This window comes from Castor canadensis, chromosome 1 (genome assembly GCF_047511655.1).
Source record: "Castor canadensis chromosome 1, mCasCan1.hap1v2, whole genome shotgun sequence".
Taxonomy (NCBI): Eukaryota; Metazoa; Chordata; class Mammalia; order Rodentia; family Castoridae; genus Castor; species Castor canadensis.
Window position 1 is genome coordinate 155,620,508 of NC_133386.1, and position 16,721 is coordinate 155,637,228.

At 46.3% G+C, this 16,721-nt stretch overlaps 1 protein-coding gene across 1 annotated transcript in view; it reads left to right on the top strand.

Moving 5' to 3' along the window:
• The window catches only part of Otog (otogelin), a 78,086-nt gene that overhangs the window by 30,801 nt on the left and 30,564 nt on the right, over positions 1 to 16,721 (top strand). Inside the window, exons 24-32 of the mRNA XM_020170158.2 lie at positions 1,897 to 2,004; positions 4,357 to 4,495; positions 6,046 to 6,180; positions 6,449 to 6,595; positions 6,863 to 6,982; positions 8,734 to 8,850; positions 9,497 to 9,653; positions 13,266 to 13,292; positions 15,730 to 15,897. Of these exons, the coding sequence (XP_020025747.2) occupies positions 1,897 to 2,004; positions 4,357 to 4,495; positions 6,046 to 6,180; positions 6,449 to 6,595; positions 6,863 to 6,982; positions 8,734 to 8,850; positions 9,497 to 9,653; positions 13,266 to 13,292; positions 15,730 to 15,897 (1,118 nt within the window). The remainder of the gene's footprint in view (positions 1 to 1,896; positions 2,005 to 4,356; positions 4,496 to 6,045; positions 6,181 to 6,448; positions 6,596 to 6,862; positions 6,983 to 8,733; positions 8,851 to 9,496; positions 9,654 to 13,265; positions 13,293 to 15,729; positions 15,898 to 16,721) is intronic.

Here is a 16,721-nt window from a genome sequence, read left to right on the forward strand (position 1 = left end):
ACCATCAGCAGTTGGACTATCATGTGCCTACATGTTTTGGGTTTGTTTTTATTGTGCTTAGAGTTCATTGAGATTCATCAAAATTGATTATATTTCAATCATTATTTCTCCAAATATTTTTCTTTCCCCTGGGATTCCAATTATACTTGTATTAGGGTATCTGATATTGTCTCATTTTTTTCCCTTAAACCTTCCTCTCTTCAGATTGGACAGTTCATTTTGCCCTGCTTCAAGGTTATTCATCTTTACTTGTGAAGTATTTACTCTGCTGTCATGTCCTGTCAACAAATTTTTCATTGAATATATTACAGGTTTTCAGAATTCCTCTTTTTAAAATAGCTTTTACTTCTCTTTTGAGATTCTCCTACTGTTCATTATATCTGCCTACTTTTTAATGCTTATAGATAATTATAACAACTTAAAGTCCTGTATATTATGTATATCATTTTTGTATCAGTTTTAATTATAGACTGAGTTTTTCTCCTAGTTATGGTCACATTTTCTCATATATAGATATTTTACTAGATGTTGGGGATTGTAAGTTTTACATTGTTGTTGTTGTATTTTGTTGACTTCCTGTATTGACTGTTGGGTTTTGGTATAATAGACAGTTCACAGATTAGTTAATTAGCCTGATCTTTTCAAGATTTGTGTTTGGGATTTGTTTGTCTACAGTAGCTCTGTTCCTGAGGCCTGGGGTGTTAAGGGAGGTGTTTCTATCCTAACTAGTCATAATCTTGACATCTCCCAGCATCGCATTGTATCAGAAATCTCTACTACAGGGGGGAGAAATGAACCAAGCCTTGTATGCACATATGAATAATAAAAGAAAAATGAAAAAAATAAAAAAAATAAAAAAAAGAAATCTCTACTAATCTCATACTTCTTCAGTATTGTTTCTTGCTAAGCCTTGACAATAAATCTTTCCTTGTGCATGCACACTTTAATATCTGACCAGATATTTAAGGTAACCTTTAAGCAGAATTCTGGAGTTCCTTCTCTGAGCAGATCGTTCCTATTTTCTATCCTGATCTGTGTATGCTAGCCATCCCAGAAGCTCTGAACTCCGTTTCTATCTCCTCTCCTCAGCAACACATTGTGCTGTGTTTGAGCTCTATTGTCCAGTACATAGTCCAGAAAGTGCTTCCAGGTAAAATCTGGGGAAAAATTAACAAGAGATTCTTTCCAGTAAAAGCACTCTTTGTCTTTTAAGACCATGTACTTACACGCCTTTGAAAGAATAAAATAGGAAGGTTAAATAACTTGTCCTAGGCAAATTCTGGATTTGAACTAAAAATTGCTGATTGCCAAGGCTTATATTTTTACCCCTGCTCCAGATTGTACCCTGATGATAACTGATGTTAACTGGATATGTCTAGAGTTGTGACCTGAGAACCTCAATAAATTCCCTGAGATGTCCCTGTCTCCTGGACATGGGTCAAATTTCATGGAAACCAGACTGGAATGTAGCAACTGTGGCTTTGGGGCCTGTGTTTGAGAGTTCCATGAACAACCTGGTTGAGAGGGCCACTGCCCATCTCCATGGTCTGCTCATTAGTTTACAGCTGGTTACTGAGGGCAGCTACCATCTACCTGGCCAGGAAGGCTGTGGCTGGTAGAGCTGAGCCTCAACTCCTGATGAATGGCAGACACTTCCAAACTGGGCTTCGCCTAGGCAGAGACTTCTAAACTGGGCCTTGCCTATCTCTGGTTTTTCCACCTAGCAAGATACCTCATTGGGCATCAGCAGGATGGCAGCGGTACAATTGCCAGTCTCTTCTAGGGTAAATGCTGAGAGCCACCTCAGGGCATCCACATGATACATGATTCTCCAGATGGCAGATCAAGGAAGGGTACGGGTACTCTCCTGATCACTTGCTTACTGTGTCCTTACAGCCTGCTCAGACACGGAGATGCATGTTTCCCACCAGAGGAGTGCCCATGCACTTGGAAGGGGAAAGAGTACTTCCCCGGGGACCAGGTGATGTCTCCCTGCCATACCTGGTAAGTGAGGACCCTGAGCAGACTTTGGTTTTTCTGGGTAGGACATGGATATGGAATACATTGTCATGAATCTGGTCTTCTACCATGTTCATATTCGTGTTGAATGTATGTTGTATAGGCATTTATGTACACATACCAATGTAGTATACAAAATAATATATTGGAGTATTTTTGTAACTATTTACATGAATTTGAGTTTGTTCAGACATGTATATGAATGTGTGTATTGCATATTTGTGAGCATGACAATATGTTTTCATATTTATATAAACATATAAGCATGTGTGCAAATCCAAAATGCATATTCTGCATGGGTGTACAGGTATATACATGGATGTATATGAGAAGGCAGGCATTCATAAATCCTAATATGTTCATTAATACATACAATTAGGAATTTTCATATGTATATACATGTGTTTATGTATATTTGTGTACATATGCATCTACTTGGTTTTTTGGACATGTATGTGCAAAGTACGTGAGTATATATGTGTACTGGATATACATATTTGTATTCACATATGAGTGAACACACATACACAAGTGTGGATTTGTGTTTTGCCTAATGAGTATACACATGCCTACATATACAAGTAAGTTGAGTGAATATGTGACTATATTTGTACACTGTGTATTCAGTGATATAAGGACATATATGTGGGAATGGGTGCACCTGGATTGGATTCATGGAAACAGAGTTAGAACTAGTTCTGAAGAGCTTGTGCTGAGCAAAGCAGCAGGGGGTAGGAGGTGGTAGAGACTCAGCCTTCTGATGGAAAGAGCACTAGGAGAGGAGGTGAGAAATAATAAACTGGTGCCCTAATGTTGGAGAGAAAACTCAGTTATTGTTCCAGAGTTGAGTACCATCCAGGGGTGGTCTACTGTGACCAGGAAGCCCCTGGCATTGGGGCCCAGGAGCCCTGTAGAGCATCACACAGAAGTTCTGTCTTGGAGATCCATTCTAGCTGGAGCTGTGTCCCAGCCTGTCCCATACTGGTGTTGAAACTGTACTGTTTCTCTGGTCACAGGGTGGGCATGGCTTTTCTTTTCATGTTAGCAGCAGGGTCACAGCCAAGCCCATCTGCTCCAAGGCTTTTTCCCCCAGATGCATCAGGGTATATGTGTACAGTCAGAGCCCTGGCTGTCTGACCCCAGAAGTCCTAGAGTATAATGTCAGGACATAGAGCTCTGTGCAGGTATACCCAAGTGTTTGTAGGATTTCATGACTGTGGTGGGCCAGAGTTGACTGGTGTGCCAGGTACATGTGGCAAGAAATCGAAGATTGCTGGCTTGGACTTGCCCAAGAGTGCTGTCTGCAAATTTTTTGGTTTTGCCTTTAAAACAAACTTCAAATCTGATTACTTCTCCCTCCTTCTACTGCTGTTACCGTCCTCTGAACAGCCCTTGTCTCTTCCCTGATTTCTTGCAGTAGCCTCCCAACAGGTCTTTCTGCTTACCTTCTACCCCTTTCAGTTTGGGTTCAATGCAGCAGCCAGAACAGAACACAAATCAGATCTCATTCCCATCATCAAATCCTTCAAAGAATTTCTCTCTCATTCCTAGAAAAAGATAATGTTCTAATGTGGTCTTCTTGGACCTATGTCTTCTGGCCCTCCTTTACCCTCTGAATTCCTCTTCTACTCTCTTGCCCTTGTGCTGTCCATTCTAGCCATGTGATCTCCAGAGTATTTCCTAGGGCCTTTTCAGACTGCACCCTCTTCCCAGAATGTTCGTCTTACAGAAAGACAGTCCATATAGTTAACTCTTTTACCTCCTTTGAGACTCTGCTCATGTGTCCCCTGGCCACCTTATTTAAAATTGTAACCCATTTCCATACACATCCCAATTCCCCCATCTTGCTTTCTCCTATCTCCCACAATTTCCAACACATTATATTATTTACTCATATTTGTTATTGTTTAAAATTTCAGTGTATAGCTTTCTCTTCTAGAATATTTGTTTCATTAAGTCAGAGGGTTTTTTTTTTTTTCTGTGTTATATCTCAAACTGACATACCTCAAACTTCTGGAGGAATGCCTGAGCTATGGTAAGTGCTAATATTGAATAAATAAATGAATGCAGTGATAAAGAGAATATGGACTCTGGAGTCAGAGATCTGGATTAAATCTAAGATGCATTAGTTATTGGCAATGTGTCCCTAACCTCTCGAGCCCCACTGTTTCTTACATAAAGTGAGGGTCACAATCCTGCCCTCAAGGGTCCTGTTGGAAGTTGATGATCTTTTTTGACCCCCTTGCCCAGGGACACACAGTGGGCATTCAATAGACTATGGCTGTGTCAAGGTCATTCACGTATGGTATGGGCACGGTCTGTGTGCTTGTGTTTCAGCGTGTGCCAGCAGGGCTTGTTCCTGTGCACCCCGCACCCCTGTGCTTCCACCTGCACTGCCTATGGTGACCGGCATTACCGCACATTTGATGGGCTCCCGTTTGACTTCGTGGGGGCCTGCAAAGTGCACCTGGTCAAGGTGAGTTCCAGAATGTGTCTGCCCAGCTGCCTCCATGGGGACCTAGAGAAGCCGGGGCTTTGGACCCATCAGGGCATGTTGATATTCTGGACTCCAGTCAGATGCATGATTGGGTAGGTAAGGGGATGTCAGCCCTGAGGCATGGCTTCCAGAGAATGGAAGGAGTGTTGCGGGACAAGCCAGAGCTTAGGGAGCCCTGCGGCCTGCCCACTCACCACTCTAACCTTGCCCATTGGGTCCCTCTGGTTTTTCTGTATGTAAGAGAAAGAGCTAATGCTTTCTGAGCTTTTATATATGACTGATAGTCTGAGCCATTTTTGTGAATTCGTTCACTTAATTCTTACAGCAACCTACAAGTTTGGGTTTGCTGGCCCCAGGTTATAGATAAGTAACTTGGACTTGGGGAAGTTTACAAAGCTAGTCAACAGCAGAGCTGGGGTTATATTTAACAAGAAATATGACTGGAGAGTTGGTATGCTACAGGAGTCACATGTTAAAAAGTCTTTGGTTCACCCAGAGGAAGAGGAATGGTGAAACGGGTGGCACAGTGAAGGCAGGAGCCCTACAAAAGAGAAGATGGGGCAATTAAGACCTTATCCTATTTTATTTGTTATTTCCTTATTTATTTTTGAGACATGATCTTGCCATATTGCCCAGACTAGACTTGAACTCCTGGGCTCAAGTGATCCTCCCACCTTCCAAGTGTTCCAGCCTTCCGAGTAGCTGGGACAATAAGTGTGTGCCACTGTGGCCCTATTTTATGTTTTAAGTTCCAAAAGTGTTGCATACTCTAAGACTATGTAGGAAAATATGTTCTTTAAAAAAAAACACTCCTCTTCACATTTCTTCTGTTCCGCTACTCCTAACAGTCACAGGTTAATCCTGCAGGATCATTTTCTATGAGACACACCAGCACACACATACTTATGCTTGCACATCTACACAGGCACACACAGTTAGTTTAAGTGAATAGGATTCTGCAATGTGCTTTTTCCATTTATGAGTATGCCTTGGGCATTATCACATATTGTCAGTGCATACTTCTTTTGAAACTGTACCTTCGACAGGAAGAAAGTACTCTAGTTAGTTTTATTATTCCCCATTGATGGACATTTAGATTGTTTCAATAGTTAAATGCTGCAACAAATACTTGTGTGGACCGATCTCTAGATTCTTAGGAATAGAATTGCTGTATAAAAACTTAGGTACTTTTAAAATATTATTCAATGCTGGAAAACTGCCCTCCAAAAAAAAAAATGGTCTCACACCAAGAGTGTATGGAAGAAGCTCCCCCTTCCCTACACCTCTGTCAACACCAGTCATCCCTACCTTATCAATTCATTTTTTTCATTGACTAATTATGATCTTCTCAGCAGAGTCGCTATGTGCTAAACACCACCGTGGGCATGCCCCAAAACAAAACTGAGCTTCAGAGAACAAATTCATATAAATAACAAGAAGTGAGTTGAAACCACTTCAAAGTCCATGTCCCTCTACTCTCAGCAAGACCTCTTCTCTCCCTGTTTTAATGGATCCTCTTTTCTTCTCAGAGCACATCAGATTTCAGCTTCTCTGTGATTATAGAGAATGTGAACTGCTACAGCTCTGGCATCATCTGCAGGAAATTTATTTCCATTAACGTCGGGAACTCATTCATCATCTTTGATGATGACTCTGGGAATCCTGTAAGGCCTGGTGCTGGTGAAGGTTGTGTAGACAATGTATAGGTTGTTATAGACAATATACAGAGGGTGGGTGAGGGGACTCAGGCAGGAGATGGCTAAGGCCTGGAGCTCAGGCTGAATTCCTTGCCCAGGGTTAGGAACAGAAGTCAATGTCAGGACACGAGGGAGGCAGATGGTTGGTGAGGTCCTGGGGTTGGGCAGGCCCAGATGATGTGGGTACTGAAAGACATTCAGAAAGCCTCAGGACTGATCACTTCTATCCCTCTAGAGTCCTGAGAGCTTCCTGGACAAGAAGCAGGAGGTTCACACCTGGAGAGCAGGGTTCTTCACGCTTGTGCATTTCCCACGGGAGCACATCACTGTACTGTGGGACCAAAGAACTACAGTGCACATCCGAGTGGGGCCTCAGTGGCAGGTAATCACGTGAGCAGAGCATTTTTGCCTCTGCTTTGCCAGGACTGAGCCAAGCTTCTGGGTGTCCTTGGCTGAGATATCCCTCCCTGAGGAGACAAGAAGAGTATTCTTGGTCCTATCTGCCCCTCGGGTCTGGGTCCCTTCTCTAACATTGCCTCAGTAGTTGCTTCTGCATTCATGGTAGACCCCAGGACTCATGGTGACCCCTCTGCCCATGGCTTACACCTGGGATGCCTGCACCTAGACCTGCTGTCCTCTCTCCTTTCAGGGCCAGGTGGCAGGCCTCTGTGGGAACTTCGACTTAAAAACCATCAATGAGATGAGGACCCCGGAGAACCTAGAGTTAACTAACCCCCAGGAGTTTGGGAACAGTTGGGCTGCAGTGCAGGTAATAAAGTATCTCAGGATGACTGGTGTCCCTCACTCGCTCAGGCAGGCACTGGCTACACTGGACCTGGCCCCAGGTCAGGGAGGAGGGACATCAGTGTGAGGCTGCTCCTGGGAAGGCTCTCAGCTCCTGATGGGCATTTTACAGCCTGAGGACACATATCATTCAATCTCACAAGGCCAGCTGCCCACCCTGTCCCTGGCCAAGCCTGAAGAGGGGTTGGAGGGGTTTGGAAGAAGGCAAAGTCTCTGACCTAGGAGAGATGGCCACCTAGTGGGGAAGGCGAGGCTCACTGAAGCATGACTATCTTATCCATCCCTGTTGCCCCTCAGTGCCTGGCACTAGCTCTGGCACTGAGGAGATAGTGATGTGTGCTGAGGCAATCTGCAGAGAAAGCTTCATGAAGGAGAGGGACTGGAGCCGGTGGTTAACTGACCAGCCATATTTGGATAGATGAGAAGGCCTCTGAGAGGGAGGACAACATTGCCAGAGTCAGGAATGGGAGGCTTGGGGGATGCCTGACTGAGGCTACCAGGCTGTAAGCACTGAATTGTGAGCAGGAACCCTGCTTTTTTTATCTTGGATCATCCACTGACTTGCTGGGTGACCTTAAGTAAGTTCCATATTCTATGTCGTCCTCTGTGCCAGGAAAAGGATGGTAAATAGATTTTACTTTGTGTGACAACCCTGGTCAATCAAAAGAGGCTGGCAGGAAAGCGACACTGAGAAATAGTTAAGACTTGGGTCAGGTTCAGCTGGAAGGAGGACCGTGGTTGATTATTTATGTCCGTCTGGGGTGCAGCAGTGGAGTGTTGATTGACTGTTAATATTTGCCTTTTCTGGACTGAGTGATTTTAACTCTTGCTGGAGGCTTGGGTAGTAGGTGGAGATGAGCTGGTGTGAGGGGATAGATCAAGCAGTTGGGCGTATCCTGGAACTCATTGTGATCTTGAGGTAGGGCAAGGCTGTTCTCATAGCTTCAGAAAAATGTTCCCTAACAAAAGAAAAAAGAAAAATGTGGCCCAACCCACCCCCATTTTAGAAAAACCAGATGGGACACTAACCTTTATTGTTGACCACCCCCGCCCCCCACACATATCACCCTATATTTCTGCATAGCTTGTATCCTTAGGTGTGCTCTGAGGGCTCTCGTGAAAATGTAGTCCTGAGGAAGGAGGTTCAGCCGAAACAGGGAAATCTGTATTGTTAATTAATTAATTGTGTATAACAATATTAGACTCAGCAGCACTGAACAACACATGACTCAGTTTCTCTAGGTTGGGAATCAGGGCATGTGTCTCACAGGCGGCAACCAAGGTGACAGCCAGAGCTAGACTCTCACCTGGATGCTCCCCTGGAGAAAGATCTGCTTCCTGCCTGCTTGTGGGCTTGTGGGCGGCATTCTGCTCCTGGCAGACGCAGGACTGAGAGGTTCAGCTTTTCGTGTAGCTGTTGCCCAGAGACCACCCTCAGCTCCCATGGGGTTCCCAACATGGCTGTTTGCTCCCTCACAGCCAGCAAGGCAGAGACTCCAGCAGGAAGGGTTCTGTGACCTTACTTAACACAACATGTCATCACCAACGTGCATCCCTTCACCTTTGCAGGGTTCTTTTGATTTGAAGCAAGCCATACACCTTCCACTCATTCCCCAAGGGACATGAATACCAGGAAGCCATCCTAAGGGTCTCTCTGCCTTAATAGCAACAGGCATTTGGGGTTGGGAGATCCACCCCCAACTTTTTGCCCCTCAGTGCCCAGAAACCCTGGACTCCCAGGACACATGTGTCCTGAATCCTCTCCGAGAGCCCTTTGCCAGGAAGGAGTGTAGCATCCTGCTCAGCGCGGTGTTTGAGACCTGCCACCCTGTGGTGAGTGGACCTGCCTTGGCCCCCTCCTGAACCCCTCCACTTTCCCAGGACCCCTCTGCTCCCAGGCTTCTCTGTGCCTTGGAAGAGATACCACAGGTCTAGAAGAGAGGGACCCATCTCTGCCACTCACCTGCCCAGATGAATCCACCCTGTGTCCGCAGACAACCAGAGACAGACAAATGCAGTTTCTGTGCCCTCTGCAAGCCCATGTCTGTCTGACTCTTCCTCCTTATCAAGAAGCTTTGCGGCAGAGTGGGCATGTTCTCTCATGCCTCTTGCCTTCCCAGCCCTCCATGGGGCTCAGCACAAAGGCCAGCTCCCAGTCCCTGAAGAAGGCTCTCATACTGGCCTGGAGTGTTTCAGACTCTCCACCTGTTCTTTAGCTACTCCCCTAGCCCTTGAGTCCAACAGCCTGGGCTCAGGGGAGGAGAGCGCTTAGGTTTCAAAAGTTAGGTGTCTGCCTGTGCCTCAAGGTTCTTGTTTCCTTCCCAGCTGGCTGCCTTCCTGCCCTGATGCTTCAACCATCATGGCCACTCACCCTATTCCATGGCCCCTTCACATTTGTGCTGGTGGTTATCAGTTGAAAAGCTGCAGGTTCTGACCTTCTGGATCTGTCCTCTGACCTCTGACTTCTGTCCTCCCTTAGGTCGATGTCACTTGGTTTTACTCAAACTGCCTGACAGACACATGTGGGTGCAGCCGGGGTGGTGACTGTGAGTGCTTCTGTGCCAGTGTGTCTGCCTATGCACACCAGTGCTGCCAGCATGGGGTGGCCATCGACTGGAGGACCCCTCGCCTCTGCCGTGAGTATTCCCAACCAGACCCATCATCTGAGGGAGCAGAATGGGGTGCCTGCCATCCGCCTTAGCATTTACTAAGTACTCACTATCATCAGGAACACAAGTACTCATGTGTATTATTATTAGTAGTATCATTCAGTGTTTGGGATTGAATCCAAGGCCTCACAGAGGCTAGGCAAGCTCTCCAGTGGTAACATAGAATATGCAGTCCTACAATTTCCCTTTGAAATAGGACTTCATATTCCTAAGTTACAGTGGAAGAATCTGCAGCCTAGAGTCAGAGGTAAAATAACCTGCTCAAGGTTACACAGGTTAGTTGTGTGTGTGGTGGCGGGAAGAGGTTCATCCCCAGAGAGTCATGCAAACCTTTGCTAGAGGAGTCCAGAGCCTGGGCTCTAGGCCCAGAGCTGTCATTTGCATGCTGTGTGACCTCAAACAAGCCACCTAGCCGGTCTGGGGCTCAATTTTTCTCATCTGAAAATGGGATAATCATCAGGATTATTGTGAGGATCAAATGGGTTAATGAGTGTAAAAGCACTTTGTCAGTTGGAGGCGCCCATCGGAGGCACCAGCATCTGCTTATTCAGAATAATGGTGGTCTGCAAACGCTATTGGTTGAACACTTCTATCCAATAAAAATATTTTGAGCACACACATACATATGTATGCATAAATTATATATTCATATATTCTGTTGGTAGCATAAATGTATATAACAAAACAGAATTACATAATAGTAAATATTACTAATATTTAACATACAAAATTAATATAGAAAAGATCAATAAAATACAAAGTTTAATTATTCATTAACTGATTATTACTTATTCCTGCATACAGTGGACTTGCCTGTTGCAGGCACAGGCTCTGAGGCTGACTATCCAGGTTCAGATTCTAGCTCCCCTAAGCTTGGTAGCCCAGGCACCTTCCTCACACTCTGAGTTTCTTACCTGTATTAGAAGTGACCCTAACCACCCACCTGGCAGGTGATTAGAGCTAAACGAGACAAAGCATGTTAAGTGCTCGGTACACTATGCTAATGTGGGGTTGCCATTTTCTTCCCGAGCCCTGGGAAATCCAGGCGGGAGGACCCCAGGAAGAAGATGGCTCCATTTTGTCTGCCCTTGAGACCTTTCAGCACAAATGCTCTGGGTTCTCACCCAGTCTCTCTCCCTCTACTTCTCCCCTTCTTTCTGTGCTTCTCACCCTCTCCCCCTACTCTCTAATAACAGTCCGTCAGGGAGGGAGGAGAGGGATGCACAGGTTTACAGAGGATCTACTATGAGCTAGGCTTTGTGCCATATGTGTATTACCACATTTAGGACGAGGTGAGGGAGGCACTCACCTGGAGCGTGAGACTTAGGGGGGGCACCAGAAAACTCAAGGGTCAAGTGAAAGAACATCTCAATGCAATATGCATATGTATTTTGGGGGTGCCGAGGATGGAACCCAGGGCCTTGTGCATGCTAGGCCAGCACTCTACAGCTGAGCTACATCCTCAGCCTTTGTTTTTGTTTTTAAAAACCAATAGGAACTTTGTCAGGGAAGAAGGTGAAATGAGCAATGCTCACAGCATTGTAGGGCAGGATGGAGGTTGCAAGATCCTTGTTGTGTTGACAGCTCTGGAGCCACTTACACAAGGAGCCCTTGGTTTTTGAGACAAAGTCTCGCCATGTACAGCAGGCTGGCCTCAAACTCATGATCCTCCTGCCTCTGCCTATTAGGGCTTGACATAAACAACTCCATTTTGATTCTGACAACTTTCTCATCTTAATTAGGTAGATGCTACTAGTGGTCTCACTTAGAGAGGGGCATTAAGTTCTGGAGAGGTTTGGTAATCCCAAATGCTGGGATTATAGGTGTGAACTACCCTGCCTGCCTTGATGCAATGTTTTTAAAAAATAAATAAATAAAAATTGCTGCAAAAATATGCTTAGTAAACAAAATGTCAAAGGATCAGTATTATTGATTTTGCCTTTTGTCTCAGGCTCCACTACAGCTCAGTGAGCTGCTGTCACTACTCTGATCTTTATTTTAAAATTTCAATATTTTGTTTATCATTTTTTGCATTAATTTTGGTATGCAAGAAACATTGCATTAAATTAGTATTTATCTTGTCAACATAAATGACACTGAGAGAAAAATTATCCAGAGATTGATAAGTTTATTTTGTAACAGCTGAGTATTGGAAATACGTGTGCAATAGTACTATGAGTGTGTTCAAAGGAGTTGAGGTAAGAGGAAACTTTTAAAGGCAAAATGAAGAGAATTACACAAGATTTTTTTTAAAAACAAAAATCCTTGGCCCTGAAAATTAAAACCGAGAGTGTTCAGGATCAGTAGCAAGGGTGATGTCAGCCCAAGTTTAGAAAGACAGTTATAAGACAGAAGCCCCTGCAGAAGTGTTCTTTATGCCAGGCAGTGATTGGTAGTCTTTTGTGAATAGTTCTTGAACCAGGTGTACATGTGTGAGAGCCTTCCTTCATACCCCCCGCCAGCTTTACTTATTATTTTGCTGTTGCTAACAGGGCTTGACACGAGTGACTCCATTTTGATTCTGACAAGTTTCTCATCTTAATTAGGCAGGTGCTAGTAGCGGTCACACTTAGGGAGGCACTACATTTTGGAGAGGTTAGGTAACGTGCCCCCATATACTCAATGGATGAATAAGAGAGATGGGATTTGAACTCTGGTCTAACCCTAGAGAGCTGGCTTTTAGTGACTCTTCTGGGCCTTCTCCCATTGGCCAGATACACACCTGAAACCATCTTCTAACTTTTTAGTTCGATTTTCTGCTTTCATTAACGAGTTGAGGCAAGAATTTGCCTGTAGCCACACAGCAGATTGATCCCTAACTCCTAGTGCCTGAACAAAAGGCCAAATGTATTGACCATGGGTTTGGGGCATGGAATAGAATTGGTGGCTCCTTCAAGACTGTGCCTGAATCTGAAGCAGGTCCCTTCTCAGCGTTAATCTCAGACCCACCTTTCTGGATCCTCATGGCCTTGCGCCTGGCTTTAGGTGTTCCTGCAAGGTACCCAGCTCACCCTTGTGGACTGAGGAGTTCATAGCAGAGGTGCCAAGAGAAAGACTATGATGCTGGAATAGACCACAAGAGGGAGCGCTGGGCCCACACTACTGGGAGCTTGTCAAGGCCTGGCTGGTTGGTGGAAGCTCCTCTGTTGATTTAACTGCAGAGGGGCCTAGACAAGCCCAGGATGCTGGTGAACCTTGATTTCCTTTCATCCAACTTCTGTCTAATGTTTGCTTTCCTCTTCTCCACAACATTTCCACCTATTGGTTTTAATCCTGCCCTTTAGGGCTACACAAGCAAATCCTTTGGTCCAACAATCACTCATTTATTCATTCTCGAGTGTCTTCTCAGCATAAGGCCTTGAACTGTGTGTTGGTGGTGCAAGAGAAACCACTGTATTTCCTCCCCTGTAAGACGTCTGAATCCAAGACTATCCCTGAGTCTTGGAATTTAGGAGGCAGGCCAGGCCTGGCCCTTGGGGAAGGAGGGAGACTGGGATGCTAGGGTCCCTGGCTCTGTCCATCTGTTCCAGGCTCTTGGCATGCTCACAGCAAGTCTCTGTTTTGTCTTCTCTCTTTCAGCATATGACTGTGACTTCTTTAACAAAGGTAAGACAATCATCCTCAAGTGGAACGTCAGAGGCCAGGGCACTGCCAGACCTATCCTCATGCCACGTCAGCACTGGGCATCCTGAGGTGCTTCTGGCCCTGGAACAACTGTGATGTGGAGCTGGGAGGGACTCCATTATGTAGAAAGGTCTGACAGTGCAGAACCCAGGGATGCCCAGGGACTCTGTCCCCAGCAGTCCCTGCAACTCCTCTGTGGGGCCCAGGACAGCAAGCTTCCCAGGGACTGTGCTCACCAGGACAGCTTCACCAGAGGTAGAAACCCACTTGTGTGTACCAGTGTGCCAACTCCTCAGCCTTCCTAATCTAGCTTATCAGGCCCACAGAATGTCGTCTTGGGTTCCCTGAAGATTTGAGTTGACAAAAGCAAACTGCTCTTTCTAAGGAATGCTGGGGCAAAACATATGGCCTGTCAGATCCATCTTCAAATATAGTCAAGGTCACAGTTACTAAGATATGCTCCAACACCTAGAAGGTGAAAACACAGGTCATAACTAAGGACCCCATGGAGGTTAGTGAATAGTGTTTGAGTCACTTAGTCAGCTTAATCACTGTGGTTTAGTGGCCAGTAGAAGGAGGGCTGCCCAGAGTAGTTTTTAGTACTGAACTTCCTTCAGTTGGGCCAAGGTCAGGCCTTGGTAGGGTTAAATACTCATCTAGTCCTTGGTGCTCACCTTTGACCTCTGAGCCCCTGCCCTCCTCCAGGTACCACCCTACAGGAGCCAGCTGACATGAGTATAAGCCAAAGGCTTTGTCCTCACCTGCATAATCACGTTAGTTTGCAAAATTCCTCTGGCAAAAGCATGGCTGGTGGAATGAAGGGAGACAAACTGAAGACAAGGACACCAATAAAGGGGTCTGGGAGATGAGGGGTGAACGAGGGTCTATCAGTGATAATTCAGGGACACAATCCTGCCAAAACATTAGTCCCTGATGGCCCAAGCCTTCCATCTCATAAAGGAATGAATCTGTGGTAGGAGAATTGTAGTTCCCTAGGACAGGCAGGGTCTGTCTGACATCAAGCAAGACATTTCAGCGAGACAGCTCTGAGCAGCTTTCTCCCTTCTGTGGCATTTAGGGTGGCAGTAACTGGCAAAGGACAAGCTGTATCTAGCATCCTCCACCTACCCTCCCACCCACTCATCCATTCCTTGCTCCGTTCTTTTACTAACATTTTCAGTGGTCTGGGCCTTGTGCCTTGTGGGGTGCTGGGAAGTCAGTGATAAATGGGACCTGTCACCCTGGAGTGGGGGGCCATAACCTACCCAGCACCACGTGTGTGCTCCTAACTTTGCATTTAGTTGGCAGTTTGAAATTGATCACTGCTGGGTGTTTTTACACCATGGAAATCAGCAAACACTACACACTGGTTTTGGTTTTTTTTTTTTTTTTTTTGAGAACTGGTTGACCAGTTACCAGTAGAGCACTGCCTATCTGTTGACAAGTGGGGGACACAGACATGGACCCCCAATTTGGACTTGTGTCATAGAGCTATAACTGGTGTGTGTCTGTTCCAAGGGCTGGTGGAGCACAGAGGAGAAGGGAGGATGTTTGTGTGTGGCAGGGAGAGCTCTACCAAGGAGGTGACATTTGAGCTGGTCTCCAGAGATTTGAGTAGGTGTTTGCCAGGCACAAAAAGGGGAGGACTATTCTGTGGGGGTGGAGAGACGCTATGAAGATAAGGACAGAGCTTGTTACTTTCAAGGAAGAGCAAGAGAAGTTCGATGTAGCAGGAGCCAGGGAGCTGAGGAACTGGGAAGAATCAGGGGCCCAGAGTGGAAGGGCCCCTGAATTCAAGCTGGGCTCCCTGGATTCTATCCTAAGAGCAATGGGAAGCCACTGGTGAGTCCCAGAAGGGAGTGTGACAGGGAAGGTGACTCAGGCTGCTATGAGGAGTAGGCAGAGGAGGGTGGGGGCACATCAGAAGCAGGAAGCTCAATTACAGCTGTTGCAATTGCCTGAAACAACCACTCCAACCTGTAGGAATCCCCCAAACACAAAAGTGCCTCATTCTCGAAATAAGTAAATGAACATTAACATCGAGCCTGGGCCTCCCAGCATTCATCCCTCAGGCCCTTGGTGGGCAGAGACCAGGAGTGATATCTTCTCCCAGTGGCTACACTGGTGATGTTCCAGAAGCTAGACAGACGTAGAGACCCACTTGGGGGCCCAGATGCCTTCTGGCCTTCTTCAAAGTTTCTCTGTGAATGAGTCAGGCAGTGTGCAGAGAGGGCAACTGCCTTCAGGCACTGCCAGTCTGGGGTCCTTTTTTCTTCCTTCTCATAGATATCAAGGTCCCTGGCCTAGGCATAAGAATTCTCTAAGAGTTGCTCCCTGCTACCCTTTCCTCTTCCCCACGTCTGATGGGGCGGGACAGGTAGGATGGGAGTGAGTTTTCTGACTGAGCTCTTCTCTCTAGCACTAGGTAAGGGCCCCTATCAGCTGTCCAGCATGGCAGCCAGTGGCGCCCTGGTGGCCATGAAAGCAGCAGGTCATGACATAGCCCTAGTGAGGGCGAAGGATGTAGAGCCGGGAGACATTGTGAGCTTCCTGTTGACCGCTGCTCTGTACAAGGCAAAGGCTCACGGTAAGGCCCACCCTGGCCCCAGTCTAGCCCTTTTAGGAGGGAGGGAGGCAGGTGGTGGAGGAGAGGGTGCTGAAACCTTGAGCCATCCACTGTAGAGGGGGAATTGAGGGTCCATCAGGTGCCCTTTTCCCAATTCACACTGGGCTTCTGGCTCAGTTTCTTAGTTTCCGTGAAAGAAAGAAATATTTTCCATCTTCCAAAAAAATACCAGGAAGAGCAAGGCCTAGATGTGTAACCTCTGTGTTCTAGCACAGTAGCAGCAACTCCTCCCTTTCCCCCTTCTTCTTTTCCTCCTCCACCTTCCTGTTCCTCTTTCCTTCCTCTGTTCTCCCTTCTGTCTCCTCTTCCTCCTTCCCTCCTCCCTGTCTCCCTTTCTACCTCCTTTCATTAACCCCTAACCCCATGCCAGACACAGAGCTGGGCAAGGGAATCAACGATGTAAGAGTAAAAGTCCTGTTTAGCAGTAGTCTCAGTCACCTGGGGCCACTTGAGGGAACACTGGGCAGGAGCCCCTAAGTCAGTCTTGGGGAGTCAGGGGAAGCTTCTTAAAATAAGTGATGGTCCCGCTGAGGGGTGAGAAGAAGTCAGATAGGGACTTGTGAGCTAGGCTCAGGAGTTGGTTACTGAGGAGCTACAGAAGGGCTCATAAGAAGAGAAGGGACACCTGATTCCTGCTCCACCACTCCAGGTAAGCCAAGGTCCCTGGATATGGGGGATGCTGGTGGTGGTAGAAGCCAGGGTATAGTAGGAAGTGCAGGGCAGAATTGTATAGCTGCAAGAGGAGCCTGGGAGTGAGGGGAGGAAGAGCAGAAGCTCCTGACCCC